The sequence below is a fragment of the Aegilops tauschii genome, chromosome 1 (assembly GCF_002575655.3).
Source record: "Aegilops tauschii subsp. strangulata cultivar AL8/78 chromosome 1, Aet v6.0, whole genome shotgun sequence".
NCBI lineage: Eukaryota > Viridiplantae > Streptophyta > Magnoliopsida > Poales > Poaceae > Aegilops > Aegilops tauschii.
The window spans coordinates 404,356,956-404,379,705 of NC_053035.3; the positions used below are offsets into that span (position 1 = coordinate 404,356,956).

A 22,750-nucleotide genomic window follows, 5' to 3' on the forward strand; every position below is an offset into this window, starting at 1 on the left:
ATATATATATAATATAAAGGTACATTTCCAAGATAGATTTGGCATTGTGAATATTGAATTTTTATGTTTGGTCAAAGCAGAGATACTTCAACTTCGGACCAAACTTGTATGCATACTAAAAAGGACTGGAGGTAGTACGAGGGAGATAGACGGATAGGAGCACGAACGACGTGCAAAAGTTCTTTTTTTTAACAGGAAGGACGTGCAAAAGTTTTTTTAATAGGAACGATGTGCAAAAGTGTTGTGCGCGCAGTCGCGTCTAGCTAGGTGAATTGCTAAAAAAAGCACGTACATACGTGTACGTGTAAAAGTCCTGTCTTTTATTTTTGCGAATGTGCACGTGTAAAAGTTGTGTGTGCGTGTACGTGCTTAGTCCGGCATGCATGCATGCATGTGCATGCGGTTGAAGGTTTTTTTTTGACGTCATGCGGTTGAAGGTTTTTTTTTGACGTGATGCGGTTGAAGGTTTGAAACAGCTACGATGCGTTGTAAAAAAGAAAAACAGGAAGAATAAAAGAGGGTAAGCACGCACGTACGTACATATGAGGTGTACGTGCACTCCCTCAAATCAAATCAATCGAAGAAAAAGAAAAAGGTGCACGTGCGGCTGGGCGGAAGAGGGAAGACCCGGCCGGACTTGTTTTGATTCGCTTGGCTTGGACGCGCCTGTAGTTGGAGAGGGTTTCTTTCGATCGCTTCTTTTGATTGTTTCGGTTGGATTGGATTTGAGGCGCTGGTAGTACGTGCAGACTGCCCTCGTTTCGTTGTTTCGTTTTCCATGCATTGATTCCATCGACGCCATAAAGGCAGCCGCGCGGGACTAGACTACACCGGTTGATCTAAGAGAGCTCTCTTGGCATAGATGAAGTACTACAAAATATCAAAGCGGTATGACAAGGTCACGGCCGAAGATGTAACGCTCCGACTTGTGCTTAACCATCTGGAGCTGAGCCCACCCAGCCTTTAACAATTTGACGCCCTCGAGAACAGCAAAATTCTCTGTTTTCTCAAGGACATAGCCATACACATCCTCAATGCTCTCCTCTGGGCAGGTAAGAAAGAACCTGGCAACGCAGACTTGACCGGAGCCGAGCGGCACAATGCTGGCGTCTGTCAGGGTCCAATCTTCTGGCCTGTTCACGTCTATCCATACATCCTGCAGCACGGGCGGCCTCAACTCACACGAGGCAGTGAGGTCCGATGTGCAGAGCTGCAAATCGTCGGGTGTGAAGCCAAACCAGAGGTTGTGCTCAGGGATGTACTCGGCGCGACCTCTGAACGGCAGTGCCCAGTTGCCTAGTTTGCTCCACGCGCCACTCGCGATGTCATACGAGTATGTGCCGGTGCCAGATGTGGATATCCAGATCTGTGAATCGTCAAGCACGGTGTAGGCACTGATTTCAAAGGGCATTGGGGCATCGCGGCAGCTGGATCGATCCACCCCGTCGTCGTCGTCGGTAAAGAAAATCGGTGGCTGGAGGGAATACCAGCACCAGTCTTGGGCGTAGCTAGCAGGCAGGCGGGTGTGGAGGAGAGCCTGGAAGCAGTCCCGATCGGGCAGCCGGCCAGGGTTGCCGCTCATGACGTATAGGCTGTCGCCCACGGCAACGGAGATGGGGTCGATAATGGGCTTGCACATCTTGGGCATCCCAGTGCGGAGCAAGCGCGAGTCATGGTTGTACAAGAAGCTCTTGCCGATTTGGTCCACGGCGAGGAGGTTTTCCCGGCCGGGGCCGAAAGCCATGAAATTCATCCACGCCTGTTCGCCCTTCCTGCAGGGCCAGTCGAATGACAGGGACGGCGGAGGCAGCGGGGCGTCCGCTGGCCGTCGATGAACTACTCGAACCGCTGGCCGTGACCGGGCTGGGTGAAATAAGTTTGCCGGGTTCAAGCAGTGAAGGCTGAAGTGTCTGGGGCCACCGTTGCAGCTCATGGCCAACAGATTCACAAACCGGCTGCCCATGGCGATGGCGGGCGGACCTCCTGATAATCAGAAGAAAGAACAAGGATCTCGTTGAATGTTTGTGATGATGATTCTCGTTTCTTCTCTTGGTAATATCAAAGAACCATGTACAGTACAGACACGGAGATTATCATCAGAGATTCGCCGAGTACCTGAAGAGTGGGGTTGGGATCCAATTGAACCCGACAATTTCTGGAATGGAGACTATCAGCTCTCAACCACGTAGCCAAGAACAAGATCAATATTTTGTTGGCGAAGAATTGGGGATGCTTGGGGAGGAGCGCTGTTTTATACTGCTGGCGGCGCAAGGAAGACTGAAGAGGGAGGAGATCCGGTGGGATTCCTACCGTAACGCCTTCTACCGTGGGTTAAATTCGTATGTAACTTTTCGAGTAGATGATTTTTCATATAAAAAACTTTTTCATCCGAGTTCGTATGCAAAAGTTATGCCCATTTTAAGAAATTCCAAAGAGATTTTGCAAATAAAGTCGAAATTCATATTTGTTAATTTTCCCAACAACTAGACCACATATCACATGGGAAACTTATTTTATTTTATTTTTTTGACATTTCCATCATTTTCTTTTGTTTTTTCTAAAACTGAAAAGGCGGTCCACGTGGGGGGGGGGGTAGAGTTTGATGGGCCCTTTAGTACCGGTTCGTGCCATGAACCGGTACTAATGCCTCAAAGCCCATTAGTACCGGTTGGTGGCACCAACCGGGACTAAAGGACTAACCTTTAGTCCCGGTTGGTGCCACCAACCGGTACTAATGGGCATCGCACCCTTTAGTCCAGGTTCGTGGCACCAACCGGGACTAAAGGGCCCAGGTGAACCGGGACTAATGCCTTAGCCGCACGAACCGGGACCAATGCTCACATTAGTCCCGGTTCGTGACTGAACCGGGACCAATGCTCACATTAGTCCCGGTTCGTGACTGAACCGGGACTAATGTGAATATTGCCCTGTGACGAAAGCCCTATTTTGTACTAGTGAATGTTAAGTCTAGGAGTTGAACTATGTGAGCTGGGGATACAATAAGTTGATTCGCATGTGCGTAGCTAGCTAGTGACGCATGTGCGTGTGTCACTGGTACTCCCTCCGGTCCTTTTTGCTACGCGTATTAGATTTTTGTTGAGTCAAACATTGCAAAGTTTGACCAAATTTATGTAAAAAAATATCAGCATCTACAATACGAAAAAATATATATATAATATAAAGGTACATTTCCAATATTGATTTGGCATTGTGAATATTGAATTTTTTTCTATAAGTTTGGTCAAAGCAGAGATATTTCAACTTCGGACAAAACTTGTATGCATACTAAAAAGGACCGGAGGTAGTACGAGGGAGATAGACGGATAGGAGCACGAACGACGTGCAAAAGTTCTTTTTTTAACAGGAAGGACGTGCAAAAGTTTTTTTTAACAGGAACGATGTGCAAGTGTTGTGCGCGCAGTCACGTCTAGCTAGGTGAATTGCAAAATAAAAAAGCACGTACATACGTGTATGTGTAAAAGTCCTGTCTTTTATTTTTGCGAATGTGCACGTGTAAAAGTTGTGTGTGCGTGTACGTGCCTAGTCCGGCATGCATGCATGCATGTGCATGCGGTTGAAGTTTTTTTTTTGACGTGATGCGGTTGAAGGGTTTTTTTTGACGTGATGCGGTTGAAGGTTCGAAGCAGCTACGATGCGTTATAAAAAAGAAAAATAGGAAGAATAAAAGAGGCTAAGCACGCACGTACGTACGTATGAGGTGTACGTGCACTCCCTCAAATCAAATCAATCTAAGAAAAAGAAAAAGGTGCACGTGCGGCTGGGCGGAAGAGGGAAGACCGGCTGGACTTGTTTTGTTTCGCTTGGCTTGGACGCGCCTGTAGTTGGAGAGGGTTTCTTTCGATCGCTTCTTTTGATTGTTTCGGTTGGATTGGATTTGAGGCGCTGGTAGTACGTGCAGACTGCCCTCGTTTCGTTGTTTCGTTTTCCATGCATTGATTCCATCGACGCCATAAAGGCAGCCGCGCGGGACTAGACTACACCGGTTGATCTAAGAGAGCTCACTTGGCATAGATGAAGTACTACAAAATATCAAAGCGGTATGACAAGGTCACGGCCGAAGACGTAACGCTCCGACTTGTGCTTAACCATCCGGAGCTGAGCCCACCCAGCCTTTAACAATTTGACGCCCTCGAGAACAGCAAAATTCTCTGTTTTCTCAAGGACATAGCCATACACATCCTCAATGCTCTCCTCTGGGCAGGTAAGAAAGAACCTGGCAACGCAGACTTGACCGGAGCCGAGCGGCACAATGCTGGCGTCTGTCAGGGTCCAATCTTCTGGCCTGTTCACGTCTATCCATACATCCTGCAGCACGGGCGGCCTCAACTCACACGAGGCAGTGAGGTCCGATGTGCAGAGCTGCAAATCATCGGGTGTGAAGCCAAACCAGAGGTTGTGCTCAGGGATGTACTCGGCGCGACCTCTGAACGGCAGTGCCCAGTTGCCTAGTTTGCTCCACGCGCCACTCGCGATGTCATACGAGTATGTGCCGGTGCCAGATGTGGATATCCAGATCTGTGAATCGTCAAGCACGGTGTAGGCACTGATTTCAAAGGGCATTGGGGCATCGCGGCAGCTGGATCGATCCACCCCGTCGTCGTCGTCGGTAAAGAAAATCGGTGGCTGGAGGGAATACCAGCACCAGTCTTGGGCGTAGCTAGCAGGCAGGCGGGTGTGGAGGAGAGCCTGGAAGCAGTCCCGATCGGGCAGCCGGCCAGGGTTGCCGCTCATGACGTATAGGCTGTCGCCCACGGCAACGGAGATGGGGTCGATAATGGGCTTGCATATCTTGGGCATCCCAGTGCGGAGCAAGCGCGAGTCATGGTTGTACAAGAAGCTCTTGCCGATTTGGTCCACGGCGAGGAGGTTTTCCCGGCCGGGGCCGAAAGCCATGAAATTCATCCACGCCTGTTCGCCCTTCCTGCAGGGCCAGTCGAATGACAGGGACGGCGGAGGCAGCGGGGCGTCCGCTGGCCGTCGATGAACTACTCGAACCGCTGGCCGTGACCGGGCTGGGTGAAATAAGTTTGCCGGGTTCAAGCAGTGAAGGCTGAAGTGTCTGGGGCCACCGTTGCAGCTCATGGCCAACAGATTCACAAACCGGCTGCCCATGGCGATGGCGGGCGGACCTCCTGATAATCAGAAGAAAGAACAAGGATCTCGTTGAATGTTTGTGATGATGATTCTCGTTTCTTCTCTTGGTAATATCAAAGAACCATGTACAGTACAGACACGGAGATTATCATCAGAGATTCGCCGAGTACCTGAAGAGTGGGGTTGGGATCCAATTGAACCCGACAATTTCTGGAATGGAGACTATCAGCTCTCAACCACGTAGCCAAGAACAAGATCAATATTTTGTTGGCGAAGAATTGGGGATGCTTGGGGAGGAGCGCTGTTTTATACTGCTGGCGGCGCAAGGAAGACTGAAGAGGGAGGAGATCCGGTGGGATTCCTACCGTAACGCCTTCTACCGTGGGTTAAATTCGTATGTAACTTTTCGAGTAGATGATTTTTCATATAAAAAACTTTTTCATCCGAGTTCGTATGCAAAAGTTATGCCCATTTTAAGAAATTCCAAAGAGATTTTGCAAATAAAGTCGAAATTCATATTTGTTAATTTTCCCAACAACTAGACCACATATCACATGGGAAACTTATTTTATTTTATTTTTTTGACATTTCCATCATTTTCTTTTGTTTTTTCTAAAACTGAAAAGGCGGTCCACGTGGGGGGGGGGGGGGGGGTAGAGTTTGATGGGCCCTTTAGTACCGGTTCGTTCCATGAACCGGTACTAATGCCTCAAAGCCCATTAGTACCGGTTGGTGGCACCAACCGGGACTAAAGGACTAACCTTTAGTCCCGGTTGGTGCCACCAACCGGTACTAATGGGCATCGCACCCTTTAGTCCAGGTTCGTGGCACCAACCGGGACTAAAGGGCCCAGGTGAACCGGGACTAATGCCTTAGCCGCACGAACCGGGACCAATGCTCACATTAGTCCCGGTTCGTGACTGAACCGGGACTAATGTGAATATTGCCCTGTGACGAAAGCCATATTTTGTACTAGTGAATGTTAAGTCTAGGAGTTGAACTATGTGAGCTGGGGATACAATAAGTTGATTCGCATGTGCGTAGCTAGCTAGTGACGCATGTGCGTGTGTCACTGGTACTCCCTCCGGTCCTTTTTGCTACGCGTATTAGATTTTTGTTGAGTCAAACATTGCAAAGTTTGACCAAATTTATGTAAAAAAATATCAGCATCTACAATACGAAAAAATATATATATAATATAAAGGTACATTTCCAATATTGATTTGGCATTGTGAATGTTGAATTTTTTTCTATAAGTTTGGTCAAAGCAGAGATATTTCAACTTCGGACAAAACTTGTATGCATACTAAAAAGGACCGGAGGTAGTACGAGGGAGATAGACGGATAGGAGCACGAACGACGTGCAAAAGTTCTTTTTTTTAACAGGAAGGACGTGCAAAAGTTTTTTTTAACAGGAACGATGTGCAAGTGTTGTGCGCGCAGTCACGTCTAGCTAGGTGAATTGCAAAATAAAAAAGCACGTACATACGTGTATGTGTAAAAGTCCTGTCTTTTATTTTTGCGAATGTGCACGTGTAAAAGTTGTGTATGCGTGTACGTGCCTAGTCCGGCATGCATGCATGCATGTGCATGCGGTTGAAGTTTTTTTTTTGACGTGATGCGGTTGAAGGGTTTTTTTTGACGTGATGCGGTTGAAGGTTCGAAGCAGCTACGATGCGTTATAAAAAAGAAAAATAGGAAGAATAAAAGAGGCTAAGCACGCACGTACGTACGTATGAGGTGTACGTGCACTCCCTCAAATCAAATCAATCTAAGAAAAAGAAAAAGGTGCACGTGCGGCTGGGCGGAAGAGGGAAGACCGGCTGGACTTGTTTTGTTTCGCTTGGCTTGGACGCGCCTGTAGTTGGAGAGGGTTTCTTTCGATCGCTTCTTTTGATTGTTTCGGTTGGATAGGATTTGAGGCGCTGGTAGTACGTGCAGACTGCCCTCGTTTCGTTGTTTCGTTTTCCATGCATTGATTCCATCGACGCCATAAAGGCAGCCGCGCGGGACTAGACTACACCGGTTGATCTAAGAGAGCTCACTTGGCATAGATGAAGTACTACAAAATATCAAAGCGGTATGACAAGGTCACGGCCGAAGACGTAACGCTCCGACTTGTGCTTAACCATCCGGAGCTGAGCCCACCCAGCCTTTAACAATTTGACGCCCTCGAGAACAGCAAAATTCTCTGTTTTCTCAAGGGCATAGCCATACACATCCTCAATGCTCTCCTCTGGGTAGGTAAGAAAGAACCTGGCAACGCAGACTTGACTGGAGCCGAGCGGCACAATGCTGGCGTCTGTCAGGGTCCAATCTTCTGGCCTGTTCACGTCTGTCCACACATCCTGCAGCACGGGCGGCCTCAACTCACACGAGGCAGTGAGGTCCGATGTGCAGAGCTGCAAATCGTCGGGTGTGATGCCAAACCAGAGGTTGTGCTCGGGGATGTACTCGGCGCGACCTTTGAACTGCAGTGCCCAGTTGCCTAGTTTGCTCCACGCGCCACTCGTGATGTCATACGAGTATGTGCCGGCGCCAGATCTGGATATCCAGATCTGTGAATCGTCAACCACGGCGTAGGCACTGATTTCAAAGGGCATTGGGGCATCGCGGCGGCTGGATCGATCCACCACGTCGTCGTCGTCGGCAAAGAAAGGCGGTGGCTGGAGGGAATACCAGCACCAGTCTTGGGCGTAGCTAGCAGGCAGGCGGGTGTGGAGGAGAGCCTGGAAGCAGTCCCGATCGGGCAGCCGGCCAGGGTTGCCGCTCATGACGTATAGGCTATCGCCCACGGCAACGGAGATGGGGTCGATAATGGGCTTGCGCATCTTGGGCATCCTAGTGCGGAGCAAGCGCGAGTCGTGGTTGTACAAGAAGCTCCTGCCGATTTGGTCCACGGCGAGGAGGTTTTCCCGGCCGGGGCCGAAAGCCATGAAATTCATCCACGCCTGTTCGCCCTTCCTGCAGGGCCAGTCAAATGACAGGGACGGCGGAGGCAGCGGGGCGTCCGCTGGCCGTCGATGAACTGCTCGAACCGCTGGCCGTGACCGGGCTGGGCGAAATAAGTTTGCCGGGTTCAAGCAGTGAAGGCTGAAGTGTCTGGGGCCGCCGTTGCAGCTCATGGCCAACAGATTCACAAACCGGCTTCCCGTGGCGATGGCGGGCGGACCTCCTGATAATCAGCAGAAAGAACAAGGAACTCGTTGAATGTTTGTGATGATGATTCTCGTTTCTTCTCTTGGTAATATCAAAGAACCATGTACAGTACAGACACGGAGATTATCATCAAAGATTCGCCGAGTACCTGAGGAGTGGGTTGGGATCCAATTGAACCCGACAATTTCTGGAATGGAGACTATCAGCTCTCAACCACGCAGCCAAGAACAAGATCGATATTTTGTTGGCAAAGAATTGGGGATGCTTGGGGAGGAGCGCTGTTTTATACTGGTGGCGGCGCAAGGAAGACTAAAGAGGGAGGAGATCCGGTGCGATTCCTACCCTAACGCCTTCTACCATGGGTTAAATTCGTATGTAACTTTTCGAGTATATGATTTTTCATATAAAAAACTTTTTCATCCGAGTTCGTATGCAAAAGTTATACCCATTTTAAGAAATTATAGAGAGATTTTGCAAATAAACTCGAAATTCATATTTGTTAATTTTCCCAACAACTAGACCACATATCACATGGGAAACTTATTTTATTTTATTTTTTTGACATTTATATCATTTTCTTTTGTTTTTTCTAAAACTGAAAAGGCGGTCCACCGGGGGGGGGGGGGAGGGGGTAGAGTTTGATGGGCCCTTTAGTACTGGTTCGTGCCATGAACCGGTACTAATGCGTCAAAGCCCATTAGTACCGGTTGGTGGCCCCAACCGGGACTAAAGGACTAACCTTTAGTCCCGGTTGGTGCCACCAACCGGTACTAATGGGCATCGCACCCTTTAGTCCCGGTTCGTGGCACCAACCAGGACTAAAGGGCCCTGGTGAACCGGGACTAATGCCTCAGCCGCACGAACCGGGACCAATGCTCACATTAGTCCCGGTTCGTGACTGAACCGGGACTAATGTGAATATTGCCCTGTGACGAAAGCCCTGTTTTGTACTAGTGAATGTTAAGTCTAGGAGTTGAACTATGTGAGCTGGGGATACAATAAGTTGATTCGCATGTGCGTAGCTAGCTAGTGACGCATGTGCGTGTGTCACTGGTACTCCCTCCGGTCCTTTTTGCTACGCGTATTAGATTTGTGTTGAGTCAAACATTGCAAAGTTTGACCAAATTTATGTTAAAAAATATCAGCATCTACAATACGATATATATATATATAATATAAAGGTACATTTCCAATATTGATTTGGCATTGTGAATATTGAATTTTTTTCTATAAGTTTGGTCAAAGCAGAGATACTTCAACTTCGGACAAAACTTGTATGCACTAGTAGAGTGCCCGTGCGTTGCCACGGGCTCTTGAAATAGTTTACAAGAGTTACATGTTAAATTCCACATGTCCAAACAATAAAACACAAATACAATTATTTAATAACTGAAGTTCATTTTTGCAACGTAAATTGGTAACATGAAGAAAAATTAACGACATGTCCATGTAACAAACCGAGCGATGTTCCAACTAAACATCTATTACAAAACTATTAATATCTAGATGATGCGCTTAAGTAATTTTTTCACAATATCAGGAAAGTTTCCTTTAGCTTCATTCCCACGATGTTTTAGCAAGTGTAATAAAAACTGCTTCCTCAATTCATACCCATCCTGCACAAACAATACATGTAGTTATTATGAAAATTTCACGCCGAAGGTCTTAAAACATGTAACTGACAATACTCACCGTGCAAATCGGCTTGACCAATTCTTTACCGTTCCACCAGAGCATAAAATGAAAAACAAAATAGCCAGACACATTCCTGTAAAACTTTAGATTAATAATATATAGAAGATAGTGATAACAAAAGTAAATGTTTTTGTTATGAATCCATTACCCGTCTATACTCGTTGGAACACCGAACGGAAATAAACGTTGCCATTTAGATATATCATAATTCCAACCAGGCAGCTTTATTTCGAGTGCTTCTTTGAAATCCCTTGCAAAACTTTTTAATTTTAGTGCATGCCTCAATTTTTTTCCTCTAACGATTGTGATGTTTGAATAGGATCCAGAATATATAGACGACGTGCCTCTTTCTCGATGACGTACAAGATGTATCGGCCGATGGATGCATAGGGAAGATAAATCTAAAAGTGGAGCTATTAGAAACAACAATAAACCATGATAACAATGGACAAAATACTTTACTTACCTTGTTGCACAATGAGATGTCATTGTCCATCCCAGGCCAGCTATCAAATAATGTTGCCAACGTCTGGATAGTTTTCTTCTCGCAAAACATCTGAGCTCGTGTTGAATCTAGCATCATGGACTAAGTAAAAAAAAGAAATATTGCTTCAACATGTTGATGCTAATGACACATAGAATGAAGAGTTACGATAACTTACACAAAATCGTAGATCCATGTAGTGCACAGGAGGGTCTGTGAACAATACTCCCTCGTCACATGCCAGCATACGCACGGCTATGTTGAAGCAATCATTGTCCATGGGCTGCTCTATGTTAAGTATGCACTGAAGTTTCTTAAGACTTAAGCCCATTGGATCGGGTGTCGAGCTCCGGACCCATACCTTCCTATAAATTGGATGGTAAGAAGAACATAATATACAACCTCACATTAAATATTGATACCTGATACTTACTCCAAACAACCGGCATCATCGATCGACATGATGTAGTTGCAGAGGCCGGCAAGTAATTCACGTTGGTCCGTGGGTATGATAGTGATTGGTGCAGGATGTTTGTCTTTGACTACGTTAGATGGATTGTCTAGTATCTCGAGATCAGAATTAGCTAAATTTTCTTGATCGTCAGGTTGATGGTATATGGGACCTCCTTTTAGCTTATTCAGCTCCGAATCGAGCAAAATGACAGCTAATTTTTGTCGAAAATGTTTCATATCCTCCTACAAGATATATATAAAAACAATTTATATATTATTTTGAGATAAAATAACGAGATAATGTATAAAAACGAAATACCTGGGTGAATTGGTCTGACAGTGCATGTGATGTCCAGTATTCCATATAATTTAGCATAAACAGTCCACATGATACGCTATAATATTATAAAATAATGCTTTAGAATACCACACAGATGAATCAAATAAACAAACCATTGTAACAAGTGCTTACCCATCGGTTTGTATTGCCTCATGAAACTGCTCTACAACCGTCCATTTTGTAACATTCAGATCGGGCCACTTATGACCTCTGATAAAATCCGGTCTATGCTCTACAAGTTTCAGACACTTCTCGAGTCCTAGTAACTATTTTATATATAAGAAATAGTAGGGATCAAGGCAAACAAAAACATATGTTAAGATGAATAAAAATAATAGATAGTTACCGTAGTAGCAAGGTCATTGCGTTTGACCCGAGAACCAAGTGAGTCCAATACTTGAATCTCACGTTTTTTGGCATTGACGACTGCTAGATACCAATGGTAGCTCGGCATGTTAATCGGAATGAATAACTGGTGTAAATATCATACAAGTCACGGTCGCAATTAGATATAAATATTAATAAATCATTATACATATGAATTAATAAAAACAATACATAACTATATGCATGGATAACGAGACAAAAACTAACCATGTCTTGCTGTAGATAAGTATTAACATGATGCACGATGCGGTGATATTTTGATGGGTCTATGTCTCTTTCCCCGTCTTCTTTTATCTGGCCAGATACAAACGTGCTAACAACGTGTACCTTTTCACCCGCTCTGTCTTGTAGATGGTCGTGAGCAAGCATGCAATATATGTAAGCATTTATCACCTGTAATCAACATTTAGATTATGTGTACATTTTATAATATTAAATATTGTTCATATTATTAATTACAAAGTTTGTGCAATTGGTCTTACACCGACATGTAAGAACATATCATCTTTCATAAGGCATTCCAAATCGTCGGTTGATAACAAGGCATCTCAAATGTCCACGAACTGGGTATCCTTGGGGGCAGACTTGATTGATTCGATGACTGTAATATCCCTAGGGGTACAAACATAGTCTGTCGAATTCATAGTCAATTTAGCAATCAAACTGAGCAAAAATAGTTGAATACAAGAGGCAATATCACAAAAATAAGATTGATAGTAATATTAAAAAATACCTTGTGAGATAACATGTAAATTAGCATCCTTTTTTGGTTTGTTATGAGATATAACCTCTTCGACATTTTTATGTTGTGAATTTTTGTCCCCTTGCAGCAACATCGCATATGAACCCTCAATGGATTCTTTCCTTGCATCTCCAAAGTCCATATCCATGTCTCCTATATTCTGAAAAAACAAAAATATAAAAATAGACCTTTCGTGTTTTCATGTATAATATACATACAGAGGAAGGTTAGCTATATGCACCTCTTCTCGTGGTGTTTCAGTGCGGTCTGTCATCGTTACATCAGTGCATATGTCGGAACCCATCACTTTGTATCTACGATGAAATATATATGATGAAATATAAATGATGTTTTCTACTGCATAATATAATCATATATAATATCTTAAAAAATAGTAATGACGCCCAGCAGCAGCAACCATGGATGAAATTTATTTATTTTAATTCCCAATTAGTTAGTAGTAGCGCGGGGCCTGACAATCTTCTTAATAATCAAGAAAACATCAAAGCTTTTGGCTCGTGTTTGAATTTATTTACTCATACTCATTTCCTCAACTAAAATTCAGATATATCAAATGTGTTTTTTACCAGTATTTTTTTCAACTTTTATAGATATTATTTATACAGGAAACCTTTTAAAGCATCAAATGATTATGACTATAAAAATAATGGATTTTATTAGAACAATGTGAGGTGAATCAGACACGGCCGATAAAAAGAAGACCATTTCTTTTTTGGATCCGACAACGCCGTGATCAATCACAATCTCTCCTCGTCACTGCCTAGTACAGTAGTCTACGTAGTAGTATTAAGAAAAAAATGTCAGATTTCTCAAAAAAACGTCAGTCATCCTCTCCACTGCCGCCTCACATTCTTCTCTGGATAGTTCCCCACCACTGCCTCACAATCTCCTCCGTTCCCCATTCTCTCCACCACAACCAGCGCTCCCTGGTCAGGCCGCCCCCTTCCCTTCGTCACCACTGCCGGCGCTCCCTGGTCAGGCTGCCCTCCCCTTCGTCACCAGCGTTGCCGCTCCCTAGCAGGCCGCCCCTCCCCTTCGAATCAGATCACAGAAGTGGCCGAGGAGGTCCTCGAGCTCGGCATGCTCGCGCCAGTGCTAGGCGCCGTTGGATGCGGACGCGGAGGCTCGGGACTTGCACGCCCTACTCTACCCTGTTCCTTCCAATCCGGCCCCGAAGTGCTCGAGGAGGCGCTCGAGGTCGGCATGCTCACCGGCGACGCTGGGTCTCTCCATCCTCCTGGTTCCCTCGCCATCGCCAACATGAGCCTCTCCACCCTCTCCCGCGCGATCGTCCAGGTCCAGGTAATCTCTCTCTCCCTGACCCTGCCGTATGCTCCTCCCCGTCAATTCGGTTAGTCGCCAGGTGCATCACCTCACTGAGATATCACCATGAATATTCCTTTTCAAGACTGTCCATATTTTGTTCTGTTAAAGGGCTTTGTTAGAAAATCTGATTTAACTGAGTATTATTCTACTCTAAATTGCGGCCCCTTCTGGTTGTGAGTGGATCCAAGAGTTCACATGATGCAGTATCTTTTTGAAAGATGATACATTATCTTCATAAAAGAAAGGAAGTTGGAGGAGTTATTATTGAAGAGGGATTCAGTGGTATGTGCTTCTCAAGAGCTAAACTGGAACAAGAAGTGCATGACTCTCATGCCTACACTAACTAATCAGGTAGCATATGCAAATTTTTAACCATACTATATCCAGATATGACATTTGAATATAAAAACTGGCAATTCATATTATAAAATGGAACAAAAATGGGTTTCACGTTTATTCTTTAGAGAGTGTGTTTTCCTTTCAAGAATGTAATATGAGAAATCATCTGCTTAGTTGGTGGTTGTATTGATGATTCGGCCCTTAATGGTTCAGACTTCTCGAAGGAGAAGAAGGAGGTGCGGAAAGAGGATGGGAGCAACAAATCTGAATCAAAGAGTATGCTTTGTTGTGGATCTTCTATGGAATGTTGTTGCTAGTAACCAAGCATGCTTTCTCTTTAGTTCCTCTATGAAAGTAGCATCAAATTGGGATTTTGTTGATGATTTGCAAAGCTTAATTGAGACATAATTCTCTCAGTTCCCACTTTTGCAAATCGTGATTGTTAGTTGAAGTTAGTTGGTTCTCCCGATCCCAGTTGCTTCTAATGCAGGTCTGTAGTCCTGAGTTTAGTGGGTGATTCTGTACGATCTTGCGATGATTATAACTGCAACACTTGAGGGTTGGTAGTAGCACATGCCCAAGGCTTGATGAACTCGTATGGCTTTTGTTCTCTTTCTTTTGGAGGGGAGAACTCTTCCACTTGCTTCTGCCTTTTCATCACCTTCCATGCTGCAGTTTGACAATTTTTATTTCGGTGATATTTTTTGGGTTCCCCTTTTCCATCTTTTATGTTTGTCGATGGGTCATTAAAACAGAAAACGGTGATGTATGAACAATTTTCACCAATGATTTATTCATTGTGTCCACCAGTGATCTTTTGAGATACTGTCGCTTGTTTTTTTTGGAATTAGGGGTGAGAATTACTTATCGATGACTCGGGCATCAACTCTTGATTTTCGGCGGAAGACACAGGGTCAGAACAACTGGTCTGGGCCGTTGCGCCTAGTAAATGTCATCAGAAATAAATTCCCTACCTACAAGAATGGTACGAATGGGATAGTCATCAAATTTGCTGATGAGCCAGAAACGCCATGACTTAAGGAGTCTGTTGCCAAAGAGACAGCAGATCTGCTTGATCGGCGTCAGCGTCTTTCAGTCCGCGAGCTCGCAATGAAATTTGAGAAGGGCCTCAGTACTGCCACATTATTATCTAATGAGGTATGGGTCTTCCTGATTCCTGAACACTCATTTAGCAATTGGTCCAGTTATTACAGACCTTAAGTTATTGCATTGGCTTTAACTCTCAGGTTAAATGTAAACAAGTAGCTTTATTGGAGCGAGACATCCTTCTGAAGAATCTAAAGAGTGTATTGGAGTCACTGAGAGGACAAGTAGCTGGCAAATATAAGGATGAATTTGAGGAATCAGTATCTATGGTTGGTTTTTCTTCTTTTGAACCATATTTACAACCACGTGAAGGATTATTGTTCCTCAATGCGTTTTTAGAGTATCTTCAATGACGCTGCAAGTCTCCAGCTAACCAATATGGTTTCTTAAAAGAAGTCTCCAGCTAAATATATATGCCTAAATCATCCCTTTGTTTGTGAGCACTTTAATAGTTTGACACTTTCTATAGGTGGATATTTTAGCAGTTCAGGTGTCCAAAAGAGAAAATGAGTTGCTTCAGCAGAAAACCGAGGTCACGAGAATAGCGACTTCACTGAAACTGGTGAGTTGATCCTCGTACTTTGGAAGTATCTTTATTCTATGGACCTTTGTAAGCACATTTTAGTACCATGATCCATTATGTGTTCTCTGTTTACAATGTACTATCAAATGTCATGTGTATTTTCCCTGCTTGCTACTGGCTTTGGAGGAAAACTTAGTTCCGTCGTTTTTAAATGTAAATTATCTGCCATGATTAAGCAAGACAAGCTGAAGTTTTGCCTTTGTTGGGACTTCTGAAACAGACTATCAAACAGTACTACAAATTTGAAATGGTGTTCTTTCCTTGCAAATGCACAGCAAATTTTCAGGGGCCTGCCGATGGTTTGTTGAACAGCAAATTTTTAGGGGTTCTGCCTGATTTTCTTACCATGGTTAAGAAAATAACATGCTGGCAATGATTTGTGAGTAAAGCATGTTCCAATTCCTCTTGGATTGGCGCGTCGTTTTAGTACTTTTTATAAACATCATTTACCCATATCAAGTATGCTTAATCTTAGTATATTCCCATTTTTTCATTTTCACAAATCACTCTTTCTATATTGTTCACAGGCTTCTGAAGATGGTAGGAGAATTGTTGACGAAGAACGAACTAATGCACGCATGGAGATTGAAAATGCTAGAGCTGTTGTACAAAGAGTTCAAAAAGTACTTCAAGAGAAAGAGAACAGTTCACAAAGAATTGGAAAGCAGGTAAATTGTATATAATTTTATGAGCAGCATATTATCTTGTTTTCTGTACTTTGTACCATGCTTACCTGGAACTTATGCCTGAATCTGTATTCCTTATATATTCTTTTATTTATGTCATATACAATTACTCCCCTTGACTTCTGTACAGTTTTTCTGTTCAAAACCAGTGGTAGTTTATTTTAATTTAACTATGCAACCTTCTACGTACTGCATCATACAGCAACAGATCTTCCTGCCAACTTTGCTTTTATTGCTTGCTTGTCCAGATGCTGTGCTTTGACACTGTCCTCAATTTGTTATATTCATTGTATTACTTGCTCTATCTTGATAATGTAGATTCATTCGGTTGGGATATAGTTGGTATTAGAGTATTACGTATCCATTGTGAATAATTTTAGACTATTCCATCAAAGCATTTTGTCCTCAAGCAATTTCTATTACATGTAATGACTTAATATTATGACTCTGATGATATATATCTTCAAGCAGTCCTATTATATTTGTTTGTTTTCTGGCATGTTGAAACACTTAATAAGTTATTTGTTTGTTTTTCTGGCTCAAATATATATATGAGATTTCATTAAAAAGTTAGGCAGTCAACTATGGTCATGACTTCAAAAGTTAGGTGTATGACACACGTGCGATGTCCAGAATAGACTATTAGCCTATAATATCTGAAAGAACTGTTTGTATTCAGTTGCAGCCCACCTAATAGGACTGCTTGATTAGATCTACAGTCAATTGTATTGGCTATGATCTTTTTATAAGATGGCACTATCTCCACTGGTGTTTTTTTTTTCGGAATTTGATGGTATGCCTGACCAAACATGATCCTAATATAATAACTGTTACCCTTTTACAGAAGAGGAAGATCTAGAAATTTGCATACCTAGAGGAACTCGCCTTCTTGATGCCCCTTGCTTACAGAAGGTACTCCTCGGGAATTTGTCCTCCAAGTCTGGGTATTTTGATCCTTTGATATCTGTGATGGGGGAAGGGAGAGTAAGGAGGGGGATGAGGGATGGCACATGAGGTTAACATATATAGGTAGGCCATGCAAGGGAAGGCTGGGTAGCAGATATCTTTCCTTTTTTCAGATATATTCTTATGTATGGTGCAGATATCTTTCCTTTTTCAGATATGTACTTATGTATGGTGCAGATATCTTTCCTTTTTTCATGAAACGCACACCTCTTAATAAATTAGAAAATATGTCAGAAATCAGAACTTACTAAATAATTAAATTGTTGTATTAATTAAATAAACAACTTATCATTGATTGCATGCCACTAAGTTACTTGTTTGTTCTTCTAAAATTTTCCCATATAAAAACGAAATATCTTATTTGTCTATTTAAATATTTATTCTTTTTTTAATATTGTTCAATTTGAAGAGGTAAACATGAACTTTCTATATATTTTATGTGTATTTAATTAGTTCAACATGTACTATAAATCAAGTTAAATTAACAAACAAACAATCTTAAATGTTTTGTTTCCGAAAGATGGCAATTAACAGCCTTCGGATTTTGTTGTTTGCACAATCAAAACACAAATGCACCTAATGCATCATCGATCTTTTGCAAGGTCGACATCGACTGAGTACGAGCGGCCGTAGGTCACAAGGGGGCGTGGAACTGCTGCAGCCCATCTGTGACAGAGCAGACTCCTGCGAATTTGCCCAGCTAGGTACATCCTCTACATGGTAGCAACTTGAAGAAAATTCTTCCTTTTTGCTTCCATGACCTGATATCCTCCTCGCTGATGTATCGAGGAGCCGTGACCCGGCCTCACAGGAAGGGCCAGGGCGAAGACGTATCCCCGACGGCCAAGACATGGCCACGGTGGTGATTTTTGATGGTGAGACAGAGCAGACTCGAGCGACTTTGCCCAGCCAGGTACATCCTCTACACAACTACATGGTAGCAAATTGAACAAAATGTGACTTGATTAGTATAGTAGCTTAGTAGTAGTAGGTTCCTGTACTTGCAAGTTTATGTCGAACAATCACTGCACCGGATATGCAAGCCTGGGATTATATATGTGTGGGGGTCTGTGATATTGTGAGTACAACAGCAACCAGCCCACCAGGTTCCCTTTGAAACCACTTAACCCGGCCTGAGTCAAATACAAGGCCACTGTCATCTTTGAAACCACTTAACCTCAGATAAGACCCCCAAGGTTGATGGTTTTAGGATGTTGATGGACAAGTCTGAGGGGGCCAAACCTAAACAAAACATTTTTATCTAATTTTCATCACCCCTACTTGCTGAAGATCCTGCAAAAGTGTACGGGCAAAATGTGTTGAGATCAAATGGTTACTTAATTTGTTTTCTTTACAAAAGACCGTAGTTTTCAAATGCCAGCTTGCTTATGGTGTACAGTTGACACAGGTATCAGATAAAATGCACACACTCGTAATCTTGTTGCACAACACTGGGATCAGATTTTTGACAACATTATACAGTAGACTGAGTAAGATATAAGTAGGGAACATTCTGTAATGTGCTTATGGATATTGATAGCAGAACAGATAACAAAATTGACTTGAAGCACAAGCCCAAACCACTGAAGCTTCTGTTGGCTGATGCAGTCTAACTTCTCGCCCATCTCGCGGCTCATGTGGTTCACCCAGCCCCCTACTCCTGATTTCCTATAAACCAGGAATTACCAAATTAAACTTTGTTTCCGTGGCTAACGGCCCCAACCTGGTTAACTTATAGGCTGGTAAGTGTCTCAAAACTGGAGAGTCTCACCACCTCTTTAGCAACACCAGAGCTCTATCCTCCTCTTCAGTTAGTGGCACGCTGAGGAATTTAGCTAACTTGCTCACAACTTGCAACGGGTGTGAGGACGTATTTTACACCAAGGCACCCGCGGTGTATGTAACTCATTAAATTATGAAGTTATCATTGATTTGTATGCAACTCATTAAAATTCACAGCCTGCACACTAACATATCTACTGTTACCGTGGTTTTACTTTTTTTACTGTAGGTACTGATCAATAAGAAAAACTATTCCTTCTCATTTTTTTACTCTATTCAGGAGCACATAAAAGATAATCAGCGTTTATTCGCTAGCTGGAATTAAAGGCAACGGTGAGAGAGCAAGATCAAGGACAACTTCAAAATTTAAGAATATATGCAAGGTACATGCCGTATGACCGTCATATGTTTATTGACTATTCTCTAGCTGGAATGTGATTATTTCGGACGAAGAAAACCTCGTATAGTATAACAGTGCATGTATGGATGGAGTTATACTATACGAGGTAGTATATGGTGCCTGTATGACCGTCATATGTTTGTTGACTATTCTCTAGCTGATTATTTCCGATGAAGAAAACCTCGTATAGGATGGAGTTATACTATACGAGGTAGTATATGATGCGAGGCACGGAATGTCTGAAAACATCACCTGCCGGACATTGAGTACATTGTGAACCTGCCATGGTCCAACACAAAAGTACTTAGGTTCACCTGGAGCAAACCTGGTCCAAACTATCTGGTCTACAACCATAAAATTTAGATAGAAGGAAAGATAGATATACAACCAACATAGCTAGTGGATGCCACCATCAACCACTCTTTAAACTTTAAAAATATTTCAGAAAATGTCATCTGATCATCTGATCGGCACGGGCATTCAAAAAGATTATTACCTTCAAAATGCCTCCGGTTCACCGGGAGCAACAAACCTGCTCCTGACCGCACAGGTATTATAGTACAAAATATACATACAAGCCAAATTATATAGATAGAACCAAAACAAGCAGACAACGTTGAAGCGAATACGAAGCTAGAGGGTGCCATCAAAGCATTTATTCCCTACATATATATAATCCAATACATTATTCATATTGCCAAAAGGATAAATCTGATATTTGATCCCTAACAAAGCTCTATTGGCTTATTATATCTGCGACATTTCAATATGCATCAGTCCATAGTCATTCGTCCAAAAACCTCAAGGCCGCTGTAATTTCAGCTGGGATGTTTCCAGCTGCTTCATTGCCTTTGATCGTCAGCATCTGGACCAGCAAGTTCTTTCTGAGCTGTATTGAATCCTATAAAACATAAAAAAATGAATTGTTATATATATATGTAGGGAATAAATTGTTGAAGAATGAATTGCACAACAAACCTATGTGAGTGGAAGAACATAAATTTATATTCAACAATGATATGGAAGAGAGAAACTTGTTATATATGCACCTACCGAAGTCCTGGAAATGTTATGCCCGAGAGTATCATCTTGGTGAGCCATCTCCTGTAGGAGTTTGAATCCAGAGTCCAGGCTGTGACAAAAAAAACTCCATATGTTAGAACCTATACCAGTGAGGCTGTCTTGTGCATGACCAATTAAAACTATTACCGCGGGGCTGTAATATAGGTATGATCTTGTGGCCAATCCACGAGTTGGGGATTCAAACCAGGCCTCTCCTGTTGCAATACACTGCCAAATTCTTTCAGAACTATCAGGGCTTCCTTCTTAAGTTCCTTGTCATGAAAGTCCTCTGAGCCTAGGAATGACTCGTTAGAATGATCAATCAGGAGAGTCCTCCTATTTTCAATATTAACTGCAAGGAGGCCGTAGGAGGAATCCACCAAATACAATGGCAATAGGTACTACAATAGGTATACAAAGTTAATGGTGAACAGATAGTATACACACCAACTTTTAAGAAGGAAAATCCTTACAATGGACGGGGTCATGAGCACGTTGTATTTCGGCAAAGGCCGTACAATGACATTGTTAATCAACAAGTTGGTGCGTTCAGCTTGGCATAAGCCAGTCTGACTCAGCACCCGTGCTAGGCCATGGAATTGCAAATCGAACATATGCGCGGAGCCAACAAAGTCTGTTCCTGCGTTCCTTTGTATCGCGTCGCTACTAAGCTTACGCACTTCAAGATCGAAGCAGCTCGGATTGATCCATGTATCACCTCGCATGGTGTCTTGGATAGTCCGTAGACTTAACTCGATCACGAATGGACGAGGGCTCCTTATCCATATTGTGCTGCAAACAAACCGGCATGATAAAATCAGGGTATCATAAAAATATTGTACTTCAATGTGTGGGCAAACAATAGTATATTTTTTTCAAAACTTTAGAAAGGTCTGAAATGTATGTACCTAAAAATTGGAGTTGTAGTGTCATTTGAGGACATAAGTACTATTTCGTAAGATAACCAAATCTATTATGATATGTTCGGTTGCAACTTGTTCCTATTACAGTTATGATAAAATCTATAGATGGTACATGTATCATGCACCAGGACCCGTTGCAATATACTACAGTTCATAGAAAATTTGTAGTTTAAAATAACGTGCTGTGGATGGTACTAACATGGCGTAATGTAAAACGATAATATTAGCGCATGACCAGATTTTTGCAACCACTACGTTAGATCTTAAGAACCTTATGGACTTAGAAAGGATCGCATGATCCTAACCGGTGCATGCATGCAACAACTTATGAACTTGACCAACTCATCGACGTGGATTAGGTGAAAGAACAGATTTTTACTCGGGTTTAAAATAAGAAGCCGATAATGCATAATATAATGGTACTGATCTGCAGCTAACAATTGCAAATAAATTATAGATAGAGTTTAGGGCTGCCAGAACAAACTCTAACTGCTCCTCGATTGAGGAAAGCATGACGTAGTTGTATATGTACTCGACTGCGTCGCTCACTCCATCAAAAATCGGCATTGCAGCCATTGGCACGGGCAGAAAGTCGTCTTAGCACCAGGACGAGCGAGCGAGGGGGCAGTGGACAACGGTGGACTCACAGCCGGACCATATATATGAGTGTCGGAGGGGAATCGTCCGGCACCAGGTCGGTGACGCATTAGCATGTTGTATGGATTGGAAGGTGCCCCTTATCATTCCATCTGTGCATGTTTCATTACAAATCCTTGCTAATAAAAGGACAAGCATATGTTTTTCTTCCATACTCCACTGGGCAAATAAATATACGCCGGATTATATATCTATTATATATGTCTCCCTTTCCCGATCGGAACAAGCATAATTTAACTTTCCTTATAAACAAATCCGATTAAGGGAATATTAATGGCCACACTGGGAAACCAATTGAACGTATGGTAGGCCGGACCGGGAGATTGGACACTATAACGTTTTGGAAGGAAATGACTTTAAGGATAATTATAGTTCTAATTGACATATCCTGGCCGGGTGGAATCGTGGGCATGTACTCGGAAGGTGGCCCATATCCTTCCGTAGTTACAATATTCCATAACAAAAACTATAGGAAAACATGGAATAAAATTATTTTGGTTGCATGCTCCACCCGGCAAATGTA

At 43.0% G+C, this 22,750-nt stretch overlaps 3 protein-coding genes across 3 annotated transcripts; 1 reads left to right on the forward strand and 2 right to left on the reverse strand.

Annotated features, from left to right (window-relative positions):
* Positions 1-880: 880 nt before the first annotated feature.
* Positions 881-1,963, reverse strand: LOC141041512 (uncharacterized). Its single transcript, XM_073507796.1, has one exon. The coding sequence runs from the start codon at positions 1,961-1,963 to the stop codon at positions 881-883; it is 1,083 nt and encodes a 360-aa protein (XP_073363897.1).
* A 2,087-nt stretch (positions 1,964-4,050) lies between these two features.
* Positions 4,051-5,133, reverse strand: LOC141041515 (uncharacterized). The gene has a single exon (XM_073507807.1). It carries the CDS (start codon positions 5,131-5,133, stop codon positions 4,051-4,053), a length of 1,083 nt encoding a protein of 360 aa, XP_073363908.1.
* Positions 5,134-14,903: 9,770 nt separating this feature from the next.
* On the forward strand, positions 14,904-17,131 carry LOC141034879 (stomatal closure-related actin-binding protein 1-like). Its single transcript, XM_073506326.1, has 5 exons — positions 14,904-15,219; positions 15,309-15,437; positions 15,638-15,730; positions 16,279-16,419; positions 17,117-17,131. The coding sequence occupies exons 1-5, from the start codon at positions 15,172-15,174 to the stop codon at positions 17,129-17,131; spliced, it is 426 nt and encodes a 141-aa protein (XP_073362427.1). The 5' UTR covers positions 14,904-15,171.
* Positions 17,132-22,750: the final 5,619 nt, after the last annotated feature.

Excerpts from the sequence above, each read along its gene's own strand:
- LOC141034879 (XM_073506326.1), top strand. The coding sequence starts at position 15,172 with ATGAAATTTGAGAAGGGCCTCAGTACTGCCACATTATTATCTAATGAG. Across the intron at positions 15,438-15,637 it reads TTGAGGAATCAGTATCTATG|GTGGATATTTTAGCAGTTCA; the intron begins GTTGGTTTTTCT and ends CACTTTCTATAG. Across the intron at positions 15,731-16,278 it reads TAGCGACTTCACTGAAACTG|GCTTCTGAAGATGGTAGGAG; the intron begins GTGAGTTGATCC and ends TATTGTTCACAG.
- LOC141041515 (XM_073507807.1), bottom strand. The coding sequence starts at position 5,133 with ATGGGCAGCCGGTTTGTGAATCTGTTGGCCATGAGCTGCAACGGTGGC.
- LOC141041512 (XM_073507796.1), bottom strand. The coding sequence starts at position 1,963 with ATGGGCAGCCGGTTTGTGAATCTGTTGGCCATGAGCTGCAACGGTGGC.